Consider the following 17,906-nt stretch of genomic DNA (forward strand, 5'->3'; position numbering starts at 1 on the left):
AATTTTAAAAAATTTCAAGGTTGTGATTTCCAAGGAAAGAAATGATCTTCCACGGCTTTTTATTTGTCAAATTCAAAACCGAAGCAGTCTGAGTAGTTCCAGTCCTGTTGCTATAACACGTGGAACTTGATTGGTGGGGAAGCCTTACTAATAGATTTCCGGGACTTTTTTGCACCAAGTCACACTGTGCTGAATAACGAGATCTGGGACTACATCAAACAGCTCTCCTTGTGTGACTCTTACTTGGGACTGTGAAATGTTTTAAATTAGACTATGTTAGTGTTGATGGAATGTGCACAAGAGGAAAAATCCTTTGAAGGCTTCGTTTCATTCCGAGAGCTGGAGACATTACCTGACTTAAAAATCAAGCAGTGTGACCTGGCGTAAAACCACAACTCTCCTACAGTCTTGGGTAGGGTGGAAATTAGGATACGTGTTTTAAAAAGCAATTTGATAATGCCTTAAAAAAATTCGCAATGCATTTATCCATAACCTGGGGATTTTGCATGCCTAGAAGAATTTAGATAAGCTTATAGAGGTACATCAAAATAGTAGTATGAGAATGTTCATCACAGCGTTGTTAAAATAGCAAAGGAAAAATATTTCAACAGGAAGTGCCCAGTAGAGGAGAATGCCCTAGTTAGTCATGTGTAGTATTTAATGGAATACTATAAGCTGCTGAGAAGTGTGCATAGTAAATTCTACATAAAATCGAGACAGAAGCCAGGCATCAGCCACTAGCAGGACTGTGCTGTAAAATTTAAAAAGAAATACCTATGTATCTGCGTTAGTACAGGTACACTGGTATTTATCTCAGTTGCATCCTGTTATGTTTTTAAAAATGCTTCTGATCCCCGTGCTTCTGTGGATGCCAAAAGCTGATGTCACTTTTGATGGACGCAGGTCGTTTTTGTAGCTTTCCATATCTTCCAGGCATTCTTCCTAAGTTTATCCAACATTGTCTCTTTTTAAACATTTCGGGATCACTGTCCTGAAATAAGACATTGTTGCTGTTCTTCATGTGTGTAACTTCAATCTTTCTTAAATAGGTTTAAGACCCTTGTGAAGTTTCCCAGGTCACGAGGCCTAACCACCGAAAGCATGCGAAGCAATCTGCTGTCAGGAAATCAGCCTGTTTCCTGAGGGCACTCCCACCACAAACAATGTCTTTGCTACCTTTCTGTCCACATCAGACCCCCCTGAGCAGTGTGGACAGAGGTCAGCGTGGACTTGGATGGCTAGAGATATGCCATCTACCTTCCTTCTGAGCAATTAGAGCCAATTATTACAATTATTCTCTTGGTCTGCGGTTAAAAATAAAAAATGAAAATGAACAACTCCATAAAGAAATCCTCTCTGATCATGCTTTTATTATTAATTAAATTTATTTATTTATTTTACACCCCAACCTCAGTTTCCCCTCCCTCCTCTCCTTCTATTCCCTCTCCCAATCCACTCCTCCTCCACTTCTGTTCAGAAAGGGGCAGGCCTCCCATGGATATCAACAAAACATGGCAAATCAAGTTGTGGTAGGGACTGATCACCTCCCCTGCTATTAAGGTTTGGAAAGGTAATTCAGTATGAGGAATAGAATTCCCCATACCAGTCAAAGTATTAAAGACAGCCCCTGCTCCCACTGTTAGAGTCCAGCAAGCAGACCAGGCTATACAACTGTCACACACACATACACACACACACAGACACACACACACAGACACACACACACACACACACGGACTAGACTGATCCCACTCAGGCTCCCTGGCTGTTGGTTCAGTCTCTGTGAGCTCCTATGAGCCAGGTTAGTTGATTCTGTGGGTTTTCTTGTATGTCCTTGACCCCTATGGCTCCTACAATGCTTCTTCCCTCTTTTCATCAGATTTCCCCAAGCTTGGCCAGTGTTTGGATGTGGGTCTCTGTATCTGCTGCCATCAGTTATTGGATGAGCCCTCTCTGGTGACAATTGGGGGAGAATATTATTAGGCATCATTACATTGACTTCTTCTACCTCCAATTGTGTTTGGTTCTTTCCTAGATTTATGGGCCTTTCAGTTCGGGGCTCTGGCGCTCCAGGCAGTGTCAGGGTGGGCTGGAGTTGGCCACTCCCACAATCTCTGCAACACCTTTACCCCAGAACATCCCATAGGCAGGACAGACTGTGGGTCGAAGGTTATGTGACTGGGTTTACGTCCAATCCCTCCACTGGAAGTCTTGCCTGGTCACAGGAGATGGCCAGTTCAGGCTACATATCTGCTATTGCTAGGAGTCTTAGGTGTGGTCACCCTTGTAGATTCCTGGGAGATTCCCTTGCCCCAGGTTACTGCCTAACCCCGAACTGTCCCCCTTTCCAGTCCTCCCTTTTAGTCCTCTCCTCCTCCACTCCTCTCCTCCCCCAGCCTGATTCCTCTTGTTTCCATCCCCTATCAAGCGTTCTTACTCCATAGCTCCAGTCTGGCTTCAGAATGGAGGGATGGACCCTCCCCTTTTGACACAGCACAATCTAATTTGGAAGCAATTCCCAGGAAGAACCAAAGAGAATGACTGTGTTTCGCTTGTGACTCTTTTCAGAACTGCGGCTTCCAGTGAGTCCCTCTGTGTGCCTGGATCAGGGGACACAGACACAGCTGAGTGCCTCCAGTCGCCTCTCGAACGGAGCCAAGCCACACATATGGAAACCGTGGGATTGGCAACGCAAACAGCTGTAAGATAAACATGTTGAATGTGCCCTCCAGCATATACTGTAGAAAACAAGAAAAAAAAACTAGACATCAGATCTGAAAGCTTGGTTGTTGGGAAGGGGCGGAGTGGGGTGGTTGCCGCTTAATGAATTGCTAGGCCCCATTCATAAGATGTTCAGTTATTGTGTCTTTAAAAGGAATGTCATCGTTGACTTTCTCCTAGACTAATTCAAATTTCTGCCGCTGTGGAATAAACATTTAGGTAAATTGGACTCTTATATAGTAAGTTATATTAATGTAAATTGAATTTAGAACCTTGACAATGTAGAACTATAAAATTTTAACTTCTATACGAATATGACATTGCTCTAGTCTTTGAGTGTGGCTGAATGGATTTTCTTTAGCTATTAAATTTTTATGATTCCTACTGTCTAAGAAAGGGTATCAAGTCGTCCAATGTATTTTCAGGAAAGGGTATTTTTAATACAATATCTATACTAATTCTTTGAGAATTTTGTACAGTGTATTTTGATCTGATGCTCTCTCTTGTCTTTCTCTTAACTTCTTTCAGATCCACCAGGCACCTCCCCAACTTTGTGCCTTTTCTTTTTTAATAACCAAGCCAAATTTGTACTCCCTACATAGTTATGGGTAGGGAGCTGGGTGATTCACTGGCGCTTGGATCAACCTGTCAGGGCCACACTCTTAAAGGGTCTGACTCCCCGATTAGCCATCAACTATCAACAGCTCCTCAGTTAGAGGCGGGACTTGACAGACCCTTCCAGCTTTATGTTCAACTGCTGAATGGCTTGATCTTCCGTAGATATCTAGCGAAGGCAAACACAGCTGCCGTGAGTTCATGAATGTTTCAGTCAGGTCCTCCCTGACCTCTGGCTCTTATAGTCCTATCCCCCTCTCCCATGGTGAGGAGGGGGAGCTCTATAGATGTTCTGTTTGTAGCTGAACGCTTCATTGACACTCAGCTTGTGCACTTTGATAGGTTGTGGGTTTCTGCATTAACCATTATCTATTGTAGCAAGAAGCTCCTCCGATGAGGTCTGAGAGCTACTATAATAGACAGGAATAGGATTTTAGAGAGTTTGATACAGTTTGATAAAATGTTCATTTAACAAACCTAGTAGGCTTAACCCCGGAGACTGTGAGTGCCTCGGGCATTTTTAGTCAGATTTACAGTACTGAGCATCCTTTTCCTCCTGTGGAACATGCCTTAAGTTCAAGCAAAAGGGGTGTACTTAGCCCGTAACATTTATACCACTGTTGCCCCCAGGGGCATATTTTGCCCCCCAGGTCATTATTATAGTTCCTAGGGTTCATGACTGGTAGGGTTGTTGCTGGCTTCCTCCTGCCTCAGGAATCTGCTTACAGTACTTTCCCCTACTGCAAATGCCGGCCAGCAGCAAGGCAGCTTCCTGGTCAGTACTGGCTTCACTTCTCCATGTCCTGTGACCAAAGTGGGGGTGTCTTCGGCAATGGGGTCTGACCATCAGGGCAACCAAGAGCAATAAGGATGGCCTGTACCCTTTGGGTGATCTCTGAGATGCTCCTGACCAACAACTCTCGGGGAAGTGTCCCACACTTTGCACTGGGCGTTTTATTTTGCTGTCTGTAGCTGCTGGAAGGAATATCATCCCTTACTTGGGGTGATTCTCACGTAACTCACATTTTCTTATGCAAAAAAACACATAAATATGATGTTTAGACACAGTAGGTTTCCATATGGCTTTTCCAAACATCCTTAGGATTAGTTAGTTATCCCTCTCCTGGCCTCATCTTCTGCCCTTCCCTCCCACTACTCTCCCCATTTAAACTTTCCTCCACAAATCTCCCCTTTCTCCTTCATATCACCAGGATGCCTGTATTCTACTGTCTTCCCCCTCCCCTCAATGTCCTTTCCTCCTGGACTCCACAGATTCGGATTTTAGAATATATATAAACCACAAAGAAAAATATATTTTAGTTATGTCATTCAAGACATAGATGAGTTTGCCTCATCTAACTGTATGCTTGCTAACTAGATAATGTTTCTGCATTTAATAGTACTTAATGAGAATTCATATGTAGCCTTCGCATGAATTTTACTTTCCATGGTTGTCGTAAGCACAATCTACATATTATTAATTAGGCTTAAATACTTGACATATAGACGTGATCCAGGAAAGCAAATAATGATATATTTTGGTACAATTTATGATGGAAGTGCATTTGTTTCATCACAAAACAAGAAACTAATATTATTCGCTGCTTTCTTCACACTCGGCCTTTAATAATCAGGAATGATGGGGTGTTTGTTATATAGATGTGGGATAATTGGGGACGTATTCTAGCATATTCTTGATGGTCATTCTGCTGTTAAACAAGTCACTCTCTGCACAAACAGAAGAGAGATCACCAAAGTAAGAAATGGCAGGGGTGGGGTTTGGAGGGGTGTAGCTTCTCATCCAAATTCACGTATTCACTTCTGCTGTTACAATCCCATGGATCCGACATGGTCACAGGCAGTGTCACCAATTCAATTTTCAGAAATCTTTAAATCTTATTGTAAGTATTGTTTTCCTTTGGGGGGAAAACGTGTGATTTGATTTTCCGGAGCAGAGAACTCTGTCCATTTGGTAGCGTGTCTCCGAGCCCGAGCACCCCCTGGTGGCGAGAGAGTAACCCACAGCTGCAACTGTTCGGGAAATCCGCAGCCTGCGCTCCAAGGGGAGGAATTACCCCGCTTTAGGTCACTCACAACAGTACATGCTCAATTCTAAATGCAGTGCTATGTTGTTTTTTTTTTTCTAGGAATCACACCGCAGTCCTTGCTCCACGTGAAGCAATCTTCAGAGCAGAAGAGCTATCTGTGATTCTTAAAGCCTATGTGTTGGTGACCTCCTTAAGGCCGTTGCGTGCGTTCATTCATTCAACCGGCACGGTGTGGAGCCCACCAAAGAAGAAACGCTTCACTGTCAAGGTAAATCCGACTGAAGCTGTTATTTCACACAGTACGCCGAAGATAAGTAAAACGGGTAGGGCTGCCATTCTCTGACCTTTATGGCTATCAAATCCCCTTGAACAAAGATTGCATCTCTTTTGATTGCTGCAAACAGAGATTTTCATTTAATACGTGGAAGTTTAAAAATAAGCTGGAAATAGCTTCATTTACTACGGATCATGAAGGCCACGTTCTTTTTTTTTTTTTTCTTTCTTCAGCCCACCATTTTAGTTCAGCTTTTGACCTGTTAACCATCTAGTTTTGTCTGTTTTCTGTTTTTCTGACTTTCCATTTATTTAAGAAAAAAAAAACAGTCAGTGTAACAAATGAAAATATAATTTTGTGTTTCCATATTCTGCTTCCTCGATGAGTGTTTCGTCCGTCAGTCAATACTGACTTGAATCTGCTGGGTGAGAAGAGAAGCTCCCAAGCGTGCACAGTATTGCAAGTGTTGGTATCAAAGATAACGCGGGAGTTTGCAGGAAGAGCTAACTAGGCCTCAAAAGTGATGTTCTAAGAGGTAGCCCAGGCATGCGGAAGATCCCAGCCTGGTGGTTAGAGCTGGCTGGCTGCCCAACCCTGCAACACTCAGACCCAGAATCGGGGTTATGTGTTGGCCCAGCCCAACTCCACCCCATGGTGATCTGCCAGAGCTTGGGTTGGGGTGAGGGGTTCTGTCCTGTGTACCAGGGATACAGGAACTGCACCACACAGGCTAGCAGCAGGATATCGAGGAAGAATCCCAGTGATGGCCCAGGGTCAATGGTGTAGCAGAGACCAGGGGCCTCCATCCAGACCAATGATTCTTTACGATGAACGTTGGCATTGTGAAAAGGCACAGATAAAGGGTTTTACTGAGTGACTCACTGTAGTATCACACTGTAGTTCCACGATGAAATGTTCCACTCCGTCCTTCCTGCCCTTCTTTCTCTTAAATTTTATTTTGCTTTATTTTGGTGGGGAAGGAAGAGGAGGAGATCAGGATGCATGATGTGAGAGACACAAAGAATAAATAAAAAGAAAGTTGTTTTTTTTTTTTTAAAAAAAAGAGATAGCTTAGGTTCACTTGGTTCAAAATAAGTTTTCCTAGAACACTTGGATAGAATTTAGGGAAACTTTGATTGTCTAGGAAATCATTGCTTAGAGTGCTGACAGGAGAAATTGGGAAGAAACCAGATGAATGTGTGATGCAATGAGGTCCAAAAGTGACTGGGTGACTTCCTTTCCCGAATTTGCCTTCTAGCAGTTGCACTCTGAACTCTGGGAAGTGTGATGAATACACGTCAATTGTTCATTTAAATATGGCACTGAACACCTCACTGACCTGGGAATAGATGTACGTCTTCTATAGCCCCGGCAGTAGTTCATATTCTAAGGATGCAGAACTGACGGCCCAAGTCCTTAAACTTGCTTCTTTTCACGTTAAAATAGCCATCCAAACTCAAGTCTATAAATGTCCATGGTTTTCTGCGAATCTTGAAAGGAAGCGTCAAGTTGGCTTATTCCAGCCTCCTGCAAGTCTTTGCAGCAGCTGCTCCTGCCGTTGCTGCCCCCGTTATTCCCATTCCCCCTTCCATTGATCTAAATTAAATGCACCTGCCGAGTTCTACTCATTTTGACTTAAACAAAATTTTGCAACTTTATGTGGTTTAACCTACTAGTGGAAGATGGGCATAGACAGATGAGAATCATAGTCTTCAGTTATGTTACATGTGAATCATGGAGCAAGTTACTATTCCCAGATTCAACACATATTTAAGCACAGACCAGGAAGGTCTCCTGACTTTCTGTTAGTGTTGTTCTGTCTGGAGTCAAAGGCCTGGGAGCCAAGAGTTCACATTTCAGAGGGCAGAAGATGAGCGTCGTAACTCTAGTACACACCAGCGGCTTTGGAGAATTTTCTCCTTCTATCTTCTTGCTTGTTATAGTTTCCTTTCATTTCACTAAAACCACAGTTTCCCATTTTTCATTGTAAGGCTCAAATACTCTGTAACTTTGAAAGTTATTCTTAATATATGTAATGTATAGCGATTGCCACTAGTTTAATGTATGTGGTCGTGTTTATTTTCTCATCCTGATGTTTGTTTACCTATTTGTTTTAAGACTGAATCTCCGTCTACCTTGTGATCCTCCTGCATCAACATCTAGAAAATTAGGATTGCCGATGCCTTCACCATGCCAACCTATTGTCCAATGATTCCAAAAATGTTTTTCTCACTGACTTCTTTTCCCTCCTTTTTCTATTGGCTAAATTTTGATCGTTCTGTTTCTGCCTTTTTTGACGTGTGTGTGTGTGTGTGTGTGTGTGTGTGTGTGTGTGTGAATGCACATGAGTGTTACCCAGATGCGTGAGTGTGTGGTCATGCGCATGCCAGCCCATTCTATGGAGCTCAGAGGACAACTTTCAGGAGTTGGTTCTCCCCTTCTACCCTTACAGGCTCTCAAGGGATAGGATTCAGATTGCCAAGTCTGTGTAGTGCTTTTAACTGCTGAGCCACTTCCCTTGTCCTGTAATTTAAAGAAAAAGAAGAAGATGATGATGATGATGATGGTGATGATGGTGATGGTGATGATGATGAAAGTGTGTGTGTGACGTACTTGTAAAGGTCAAAGAAAACTTTCATGAGTCAGCAGTTTCCTTCCACAGTGGGTCTCAGGGGTCAAACACAGGCTACCAGGCTTGGTGACCAGTGCCGTTGCCATCTGAGCTATTGACAGCCCTCTGTTCTTACTGTATACACTTTCTCCTACCTTCTGTCTCTCTGTGTGCTTTCCAGAAGCATTTGTTTCCAGGACAGTTTAGTCTTGTCTTTCGATTGTGTATGTCTGGCACATGCTGGAGCCCCTGTGTTTTACCTCTGTTCATTTCTTACTGCATTCCCTCTGATTATTACAGTTGGGGATTTCTCTTCTAAATTTTATTTTGTTTCTATCTTTGATGCTTTCCCAGAGTATGTTAGTCATGGATATATCCAGTTACAGCTTTACTGGATGGTCTGCATTGTTCAGCTTGCTGTGCTTTGTTGGGGCATCTGTACTCCTCACATATGTGATGACCATGGACTCACCCTCTGAAACTGTAGGCGAGCCCCAAATTAAGTGCTTTTCTTTATAAACTGCCTTGATCAAGGTGTCTCTGCACAACAATAGGGCAGTAACTAGGCAGTGAAGGTTGAGGTTTGAGAGTAAGTGAGTTAGAGGGTCACATTTGGCTGGAAATTCCACACATCGCAATCACTCCCTTGAGCAGGACATTACCTCTCAGTCCTGGGCCTGCGCTCTGCATCCTTCAGAAGGGAGGACCAACAGCATGTGGGAAAATACACAGACAAGAGGCAGGAGGAAACTTTGAGTTCTTCCCTTTAAAACGTAAAGTTTTAATGATCCGCTCATGTGGCCTCCAGCAACCCCCTCATGCACATGCAAGTCCCTCTGGCATGTACCCTCTTTCCTGTCCATGGCTGCGGCAGGTTCCACCAATTCAAAATTGCTTTCAGAATGCTTTCTGCACAGGCTTTTGAATTTTGTTCTTCTGTTGTCAAATGCACGCCTCTGCCTTGTTTGGTCTCTGCTAGTTAACTATTTTGAAAGGAAAACCAAGATCTTAACTATTCTGGTAATGCTAAAGGCATCCCCCCCCCTTTTCTTGGCTAATGAAAGAGCCACTCCACCTACTACAGTGAAAATGGCCCCAGAGATAATGAGTTTTCTGTAACAGTTTTATTTATGCCTTCCCTGGAGCGGAGCCCAAGCAGTCGGTTTCCCTTGCATTTTCAGGCTCTATTCACTACTTTTCCACTTTTTGTCATGCCCGTGGATGAGAGCCACGGTTGTACCACAGGAGAGCATGCAATTCTTGTCAGTTTCAATCTCTTCTTGGGATTTATCTTTTTAAGACCTTACCTGATTACTCCTAAGATACCTTTATCTGCTGCTAAGGTGAGGTAGAAGGGCTTCCTGAGCTAGCATGTAGAGGGAGACTGTTCCTTTAGTAGGTCAACATTATGTCTGATGACACTGAGTTCAGAAAACAAGGATGGTGTTTGTGTGCCCTTCAACTGAAGTACTTAAGTTTCACAGCAAAAGATGTTACTCATGTGGTTGATCAGTTTGCCGTTCTGTAAAATATGTTCTTCTGGTATTTTCATATGTATAAATATACACAGAAACCTCTTTGTGCCATTGTGGAGGACAAAACGTAAACAAACTCACTTGAGACTAACCATGTTATGTCAGCATGTTGCTAAACTTCGTCCTTAAATTCCACAAGACGTGTGTGTTTGTGCACATGTGTGTGAGCATGTGTGCCTGCACATATGTGTGTGTGCATGAGCGTGTGCACATGTGTGCGTGTGTGTGCATGTTTGTGCATGCGTATGTTTGCATGTGTGTGTGTGCAAGCACGCGTGCATGTTCATGCACTGGGTCCTATATTAGGCGGCTGAATTAGTTAACTCAGCAGTGGTTTATTTACTGTTCAGTGAGGTGAACCCACTAAACTGGTTATCAGTGGCCACGTATAGAACATGCTGGCAGCTAAAGGAAGTACAAAAAGCAATAAAGGGTAGGAGTATGAGCTCATTTATTTCCAATTAAGCCTGTTGCTGAGATGCTTTATCTATAAAAACTGTGAGAGCAGATGGAAAATATCAAGACATGCAAACTTGAGAAATATAATAAAGCTTATAGCCCAAGCTTTAAAAAGTCACTTCAGGATGAAAATATTTTAAAATTTAAGTGAAATGTTAACTCTTTCCTTCTCAAAAGAGGTATGTAGAAAAAATGTGGAGACTAATGGCGCAGACAGCACTTGGTCACTGAGTCCATTCATGCGAATTTAAATAACCTGACATGCCATTGTTAAACCATTATTATTGTCTTGAATACAATAAGTTCAACATTATGCCATAGTTTATTCAGAAAAGATCTAACCCCCGCCCTTCACAACTTCCAGCCCTTTCTCCAACTTTCTAACTGGAATTTTTAGTTAGGTGAGTCCACGGCTGTCTTCACACACAAATCACGTAGATTAACTGTGAGAAATGTCATAAATTTAGAGTTGGCTCTTAGAGTAAAAAGTCATGAGTTATCCCTTTATTCCCTGTAAATCACAGAATCAGAAGTTAACCAGCAGTGAGGAATCTCTGATGTCTGTAACTTTTTTTATGAGGGTGGAAGACTCTTCACACCTGTGATTGTAGCTGGCGCTTTTGATGAAAACGTATCGCTGAAATGATTTGTGCCTCCAGGCAGGCAGCTTGTCAGAGCCTTATTTTTGTCCAGTTGAAACATAACCTACATGAAGTCATTGACCAGGTATCATATATTTGATATCAGATATAAATTTATTTGACAAGCTAGGTGTCAAGTACAAATTTATATGGAGATAGTCCTCACATATAATCATCTTTTGGTACATTCATCTTCGTGGAATTGAATTAAAGTTCACTTGAAATTTTTTGAATGTGTGAGAAATCGCTTGAGTCTACTTTACCCCTAACTGCCCTAAGGCAAGCCACTCTACTTTGCAAAGGTATGAATTATATGGGTAAATGACTGGAAAGTTGTTTCCAGTAAATGCGAGAGACTACTGTCATCGTCTAGATTCCTGGACACTTTGATTTAAAGGGTAAAATCTGAGGGACGTGGACATTTCTCAAGTAAGAATCATCAATAGAAAACAAAGTCAGAGCAAGCAACTGCCAACTCCCTGACTTTCAGTCACTGATCCCCACTTTGGGGGATCTTCCTTCCATGTCTCCTATCTGCAGTCCCCTTGGGCACCAGTGAACTCTGCAAAGTGTACACAGAGGAAAAGCCCAGAACTTAGCTAGGAATGGACCACTGCCATTTGCAAGGTCCCCTTTCAGAAAATATGCATGGGTCCCCTTTTCCTTCTTCCACTTAGAAATACAACACACGTGCAGGACAGGAGCTAGCCTCCTTTGTCATCATATTTATGCAGGGCTTTGGATAATGTCAAGGACGACAGCTAGTGTGATCCCGGCGTAGAAATGAGGAACGTCTCAGGAAGCAGCCATAAAGCTACTCTACGGTTTCAACCTTAACAAGAGTTCTTCTCTGATGCTCATTTTTATGTGTGGAACTGCAGGCTGTGGAGTAGACCTTGTAAAAGGCTTTCACTGAGCATCTGGTACTTCAGGAGGCCTGAGAGATTTATGTCATCAATAGGAAGAACGTGAATAAAAGTCTGGTCCCGGTAGTTTGTAAAATGAGCTGATGTATTACTTAGCCTGTTCCTGCTCAGATTCCCTTTAAAATGCATCCAGTGTTCGTGCCAAGTCTGGTTTTCTGGAAGTGGGAACCATAGATAATCAACATGAAGTAAATAGGAATGATGTTCAAGAAGAAAATAACCAATAACCACAAAACACTCATCTAAAACACTTCTCTATCAGTTCACAGTGCTGCCATTATTATTATTATTTCAGATGTGTGTTTGCTGGAGAAAAACTAATTGGCTTATAACTGCATATGATTTTAAAGTACATGAATAGTTGATCAAAATAGTTGATGCTGTTGGTGGTAATTTTATCTTCTCTAAAGCAATTCACGCATCCATTCATTTCCAACCTCGCTCCACAAAGGATTTGTCAGATAATCTTGAAGGCTCATTAATTCTTAAGATTGATCTTAAATTGTAACCCTAAATGGGAAGAAAATGATGCATTAATCATGGTTTATTTTTTCAGTCGAATGTGGTAATTTTAGCTATGACCCTCAACTTTAGAAACACAGGCCATGAGTCTGTGTCTGAGAGACTCACACGATGTCCCATGCTTATGAATGTTTAGTAATGGTTTTCTATCATTTGAATTTATGATGCCTATTGATACTGCGGTGACTTGAATGAGATGGCTTCCACAGGCTCAGGCATTTGAATAGTTGGTCCCTAATTGGTGGAGGTGTTTGGATAGGTTGGGGAGGTGTGGCTTTGCTGGCGGAAGCTGGGGGAGGGGTTGGTCTTGAGGTTTCAGAAACCAGGCTCCATTCCTAGTCCATGCTCTGCTGCTTGCTTGTGGTCGAAGCTAGCTGCTCCCAGCTTGCTGTCCCAGCTGCCATACCTGCTTGCTGTTGCATTTCCTTGCCATTATGGTGATGGCCTCTTCTCCCTCTGGAACTGTAAGCCCAAATAAACTCCTCCTTTCGTAAGTTGCCTTGGTCGTGGTGCTCGGTCACATGAATAGAACCGTAAATGCAGAAGTGATAGTAACACCAGAACCTGTGGTTTCGGAGAATGTGGTTTAACAGTTGATTCTATTACAACAAAACAGTGTGGTTAATTTACAGGATTTTATTGATTTTCACATATCTTATCTTCAGGATGAATGTCATAAACTGATAGCTATATGAAAGTATAATGAACTCATAAGGTCTTGGTATGTTTTTCTTTGTTGTTAACATCATAGAGTGGGTAAGTTATAAAGAAAAGTCATTTAGGGCTCAGAGCTCTAGTTCGAGATTGAGGGGTTACCTATGGGAAGATCTTCTTGATAGCAGTCCTAAGATACACAGAGCTTGTGGCATGAGCCAGTGGGGGGAGGGGAGTGGAGGAGGGAGTGGATGTGCATGCACATGTGTGCACATATGAATGCACACACATTTTCTGGATTCCCTCTTTGATTTAAAATTTTATTTTTATTAAGTGCATTATATATATGCATATATACACATATATATGTATATGTACATAAATATAAACATGTACCACATGTGCCTTGCCAACAGAGGCCAGAAGAGGGCCTCTGAAATTGGAGTTACAGATGGTTATGAGTCAGCCCCTGGTGAACCTGAACCTGATTGTCTACAAGAGCAATCTGTGCTCAACGGCTAGGCCATCTCTGCAGCCCTATCTCTCCCTGTCCTTATAAGTTATCCACGCATACACATGGAGAGCGTACCCTGATGACTGTATCCAGTACTGACTGCTTCCCCATGCTCTCCCTACACATAAGGGGATTCCTCTCCAGGCAATTAAACCAACATGTGTTTTACAAAAGGCAGCTGTAATTAAACTGTAGCAGGTATGTGTGTCTTCAGCGTTTTATGTGAATGTATGTAAAGGTATTATAGCAACAACAGGGATGTAAATCCATGAATCCCAATCCTAATTAATAAGTTTTCTAGTTGTTTATTGCTAGTAAATTATTATCTTTAATGTTAGAGATTTAGCTGGTGGTACCCATATATCAAAATATGGAGGTGAGCAGGGGTTTCAGTGTGAAGTCAGGGGAGATATGAGAATTACTCCAGGGTATTTGGGAGATAGAAACCAAGTTCTGTTGCAGTATTTTGGACGAAGTTATGTGCACCCCACTCCTGCACAGTCTCTCTGCTCACCTTTGCTATACCAAACCTGAGCCAATGTGGTCGCAGGGTGAAGGAGGGGCCAGAAGAGGGGACAAGCAGCAACTGTTGCTCCTCCATGCTGGAGTCTGTGGACTTCTCAGAGGCTCTTAGACAGTTTTTCTGTGTAGCTCCCTCCTCTTTCTGGCACAGTAATGCCATTCTGATTTCTGCTGTGCTTCCATGGCCACAATTGTATAAGATAAGCTGACCTTCGCATAGAAGAAAAAGCCCAATCTAAGCAGTGTTCCAAAGCCTTCTAGGTGTCCATAGAGGGCAACACTGTTTTGATTTCTAAACAATCTTAGGATGTCTTATTGCTATCTTAAATTTATTTTTATTTGACACAAAAACACGAAAAGTGTGCACACTCCCAGGGTGCCATGCAATGCTCTAATATATATGAATACTACGTAATGGATAAAGGAGATTAAACATAACCATCTTCTCAAACAGTCGCAATTTTTATGACGAAAATATATAAAGCCTGTGCTTAAACTTTGTTTTGTTCCTTGAGTCAGTGTCTCTTCTGAGGCTATCTGGCCTGGACCTTGAGGCAGGTTTCCTGTATCTTCCTCCAAAGGCAGGTGTTGCAGGCAGATGTGAGTCGCCATCCTTGGCTCAGAATCTTGTCCTCTCGCCTTTAAAGTGTGCAGTCATTGTGGGGTGTCTGTGCCCACAGCGCTGTGCTATAGCCCCCCCCCCCCAGGTTCCCGTTGCTTTCTAAAACTTGGTTCCTTGATCAGCTTCTCATTACCTCTTCCCTACTCTTTCCAGTCATGGTTCATTTAAAAACTTAACAGACACCAGATAGTGGTGGCTGGCGCCTTTAATCCCAGGCCTCGTGAGGTAGAGGCAGGTGGATCTCTGTGAGTTCGAGCCCAGCCTGGTCTATAGAGCAAGTTCCAGAACAGCCAAGACTGTTTCACAGGGAAATTCTGTCTTGAAAAGCCAAAGAAAGAAAGAAACCCAAAACCAAACAAACAAACACAACCAACCAAAACAAACAAGCAAAACCAGAAACCGAAACCCTGACAGGCTAACTGAGAAAGATGTTCAGTGAAGGAAGAGCAAGGATTCCGATTCCTTCTTCACTCTCCTCCTCCATTGAGTGAGGACCGTTAAGGAGGACCTTTGGCTAATGGACCCAGGAACTGAGGCAGCGTGCTCTGCAAGCGCCCTAAACTTTCTTGGCACCTGGCAGGTTTAGACATGTAATTCTAAATGTCCATCCCTGCAGTTGGACAGCAAAGTTGAGCTCAGCTTCCTGTCATTGTGTCGTGAAATAGCGGCTACTGATGGGAAGAAGATTAAGACTTTTTTTTTTAAAAAAAAAAAAATCAACTAATATCGCTAAAGGAGGAGGTGAGAAAAGCAAAACAGAAAGATTTACTTGCTAAACACATTTGAAACCCTAAAGGAAGAGATTTTATGTATTCTTCATTTAAATAGAAAGCAAATCCTTAGGATTTGATGCAACAGCCAAAATTTGGCCGACACAGGGAGAGAAATGCTTTGGAATGGGGCTGTCACCCATTAAACTTTGAAAAAGATTCAGTAGCAGAAAAAAAAAAAAGAAAGAAAAGAAAAGAAAGAAAGAGAAATACTTTACAAAGTGATGTGTGAACACATGAGCACCCCACCCAAACTGATTGCTTTAGTGCTCCTTACAGAAAACATTCTCAGAGGGGAAGGCAAATCAGTTTTCCATTTTCACTTAGAGTATAGAAACAAAGTACGTTTTCATTAGTACATTTGAAGCTTAGCATGCATTTGTCTTTTTTTAAAAAACATTTCTATTAACAATTTCCTTATTCCTTGTTATCTGTCTCTGAGGCTGTGACAAATTTTAAATATAAAATACCTTCAACTGTGCCAAGCAGGTAAAATTGCTCAAGGAAGTCTGACTTTTGTTCCCTTCAGGAGAAAACCTGACTTGCATTTGTCTGTTGTGATTTATGCATTGTAAGCTTAAAATGAAATACAGCCATTCCCCTTCCATGTATTAAAATGCGGTTTCAAATTTGGAAGACACAGTTATCTTTTGTCACCAAGGAAACTGGCATAGTTACAGGAGACAAAAAAGTTACTATACTGCCCCCAAGTGGTCTCTTCTGGTGTTGCATCAATAGTCTGGGCTGTCTACTGGAGAAAGGAAAGGATTAAAAGTGCAAAAGGAGGAGGCCTGGATCTGCTGGTGTGGGGGACTGGGAGGAGCGAAGGGAGGGGAAACTGTGGTTGGATGTACTGTAGGAGAGAAGAATTCAGTAACAGTCACCCGCGCCTAGGCAGCAGAGCTTGGCCTTTTCTCTTAGTGAGTCACACATACTTACTGTGTGTTTGGTTAAGGAGTGGTTCGATTGTCTGGAGTTATTGTGCTGGGGTGACTATATTATTGAGGCGTTATTCGGTTCTCTGTAGGTGTTGTAGTAGGACTATATTGCTAAGATGTTACTTGATGGTTCACAGTTATTGTGGTAGGGCGGCTATATTGTTAAGCACAGATGCTGATTTGTTCGTGCAATTTAAGTTGCCTGGGCCACACAATTATTTGGGATGACTTCAGAAATCGTCAGTCATTGGACATTCTTTTTCCACTTACGGATGTTTTGTAGCACACAAAGCTTTTGTAAGTGGGGCTGGTAACGGCTTTTCGACTCAGTGTGTGAGACTGCTACGTCTGTCCTTTGGTGATACTTCCCCTGATCTGAGTTAGAGTATTAGATGCTCTGCTAGCTTGAACGCCTTGGTTTATTTAAATGAACTAATACTGTGGTATAGAACTAAAAGCACGTCTTTCGTCTCCTAGCTCTCAAGGCGGAGATGGATGACCTCTCAGGGTTCTGCACACATGGTCAGAGCTGTGCTCTGTACCGACGGCAATATGAACGCATCTTTCATTTTTGCTAATTATCTCTCTGTAGACATCAGCATGAAAGGACCATCTTGATTGGTCCACCTCACCCTGCCCTCTGTGTCACACAGATGTCCTCTCTCTCCATCCTCAAGCCTGTGCAGTCAGCACTAACAATCTCTGGGAAACACACCCTTACATTTTGGGAAAAGAGACTGCACAGAGAAGGGACTCCTGCGACCCTCACCACGTGTGCCCATTTGCGGCACGGCTCCCCTCTGCTCTGCTTCCTGACACTGGCTGGCTCATCCTCCAGAATCCAGCAATTTCAGGCATTGCCACCTCATTTCTGAAGGCCGATTCCAAACCGATGCTTTGATAGACATTTCTAATACAACAGTTCTCACTAGAACCTTTTTCTAGGCAGATTGGAAAGGTGGGAGGGGTCCTCCAGGTGTCTGGTTCCAGGTTCATCACTGGGAAGATTCTATATTCAAGTCACAGAGCCAATCACTATCTAAATGCAGAAGTCACTGAAGAAAAACATTATGCTAAGGAAACACATTTCATCTTACTTTACTGTGAAGGTAAAAAGAAATGTGACTTAAAATATAATAGGCCAGCGATGACTCCTTTCAGAATGAATAATAAACAAATATTTGATTGCAGTCTGGCTCAAAGGAGAGAAAAATGTATCACTAGTATGAGAACTGCGGGATTGGGTATGCAGGATAGACAAAAACCCTGAAGTGCTAACTCTACAGAACTGTGAAGGGATGTAGGGTAGAATGCTGACTTTATGGTATGTGTACGTATTTCAGCCCCATTAACAGTTTAAAGATGTATAAAATAATAATAGTTTTAATATGGATTCAGTGAGCTTTTTTAAAATCCCTTTTGAAATATTTACTGGAATATCCTATGGGCTACCAGTTAGGCAAGGCACCAGCAACAGAGAATAAAGTCTCGGCTTTTGTTGAGTTTATTCTTGCACATATTGGTAGACAGAGAT

The 17,906-nt window shown here is 42.4% G+C and overlaps 1 protein-coding gene across 1 annotated transcript in view; it reads left to right on the plus strand.

Annotated features, from left to right (window-relative positions):
• Cped1 (cadherin like and PC-esterase domain containing 1) overlaps window positions 1–17,906 on the plus strand; it is a 284,218-nt gene that overhangs the window by 115,767 nt on the left and 150,545 nt on the right. Inside the window, exons 5-6 of the mRNA XM_048450954.3 lie at window positions 2,569–2,701; window positions 5,484–5,652. Coding sequence (XP_048306911.3) covers window positions 2,569–2,701; window positions 5,484–5,652 — 302 coding nt within the window. The remainder of the gene's footprint in view (window positions 1–2,568; window positions 2,702–5,483; window positions 5,653–17,906) is intronic.

The sequence above is a fragment of the Myodes glareolus genome, chromosome 25 (genome assembly GCF_982192425.1).
Source record: "Myodes glareolus chromosome 25, mMyoGla1.1, whole genome shotgun sequence".
Taxonomy (NCBI): Eukaryota; Metazoa; Chordata; class Mammalia; order Rodentia; family Cricetidae; genus Myodes; species Myodes glareolus.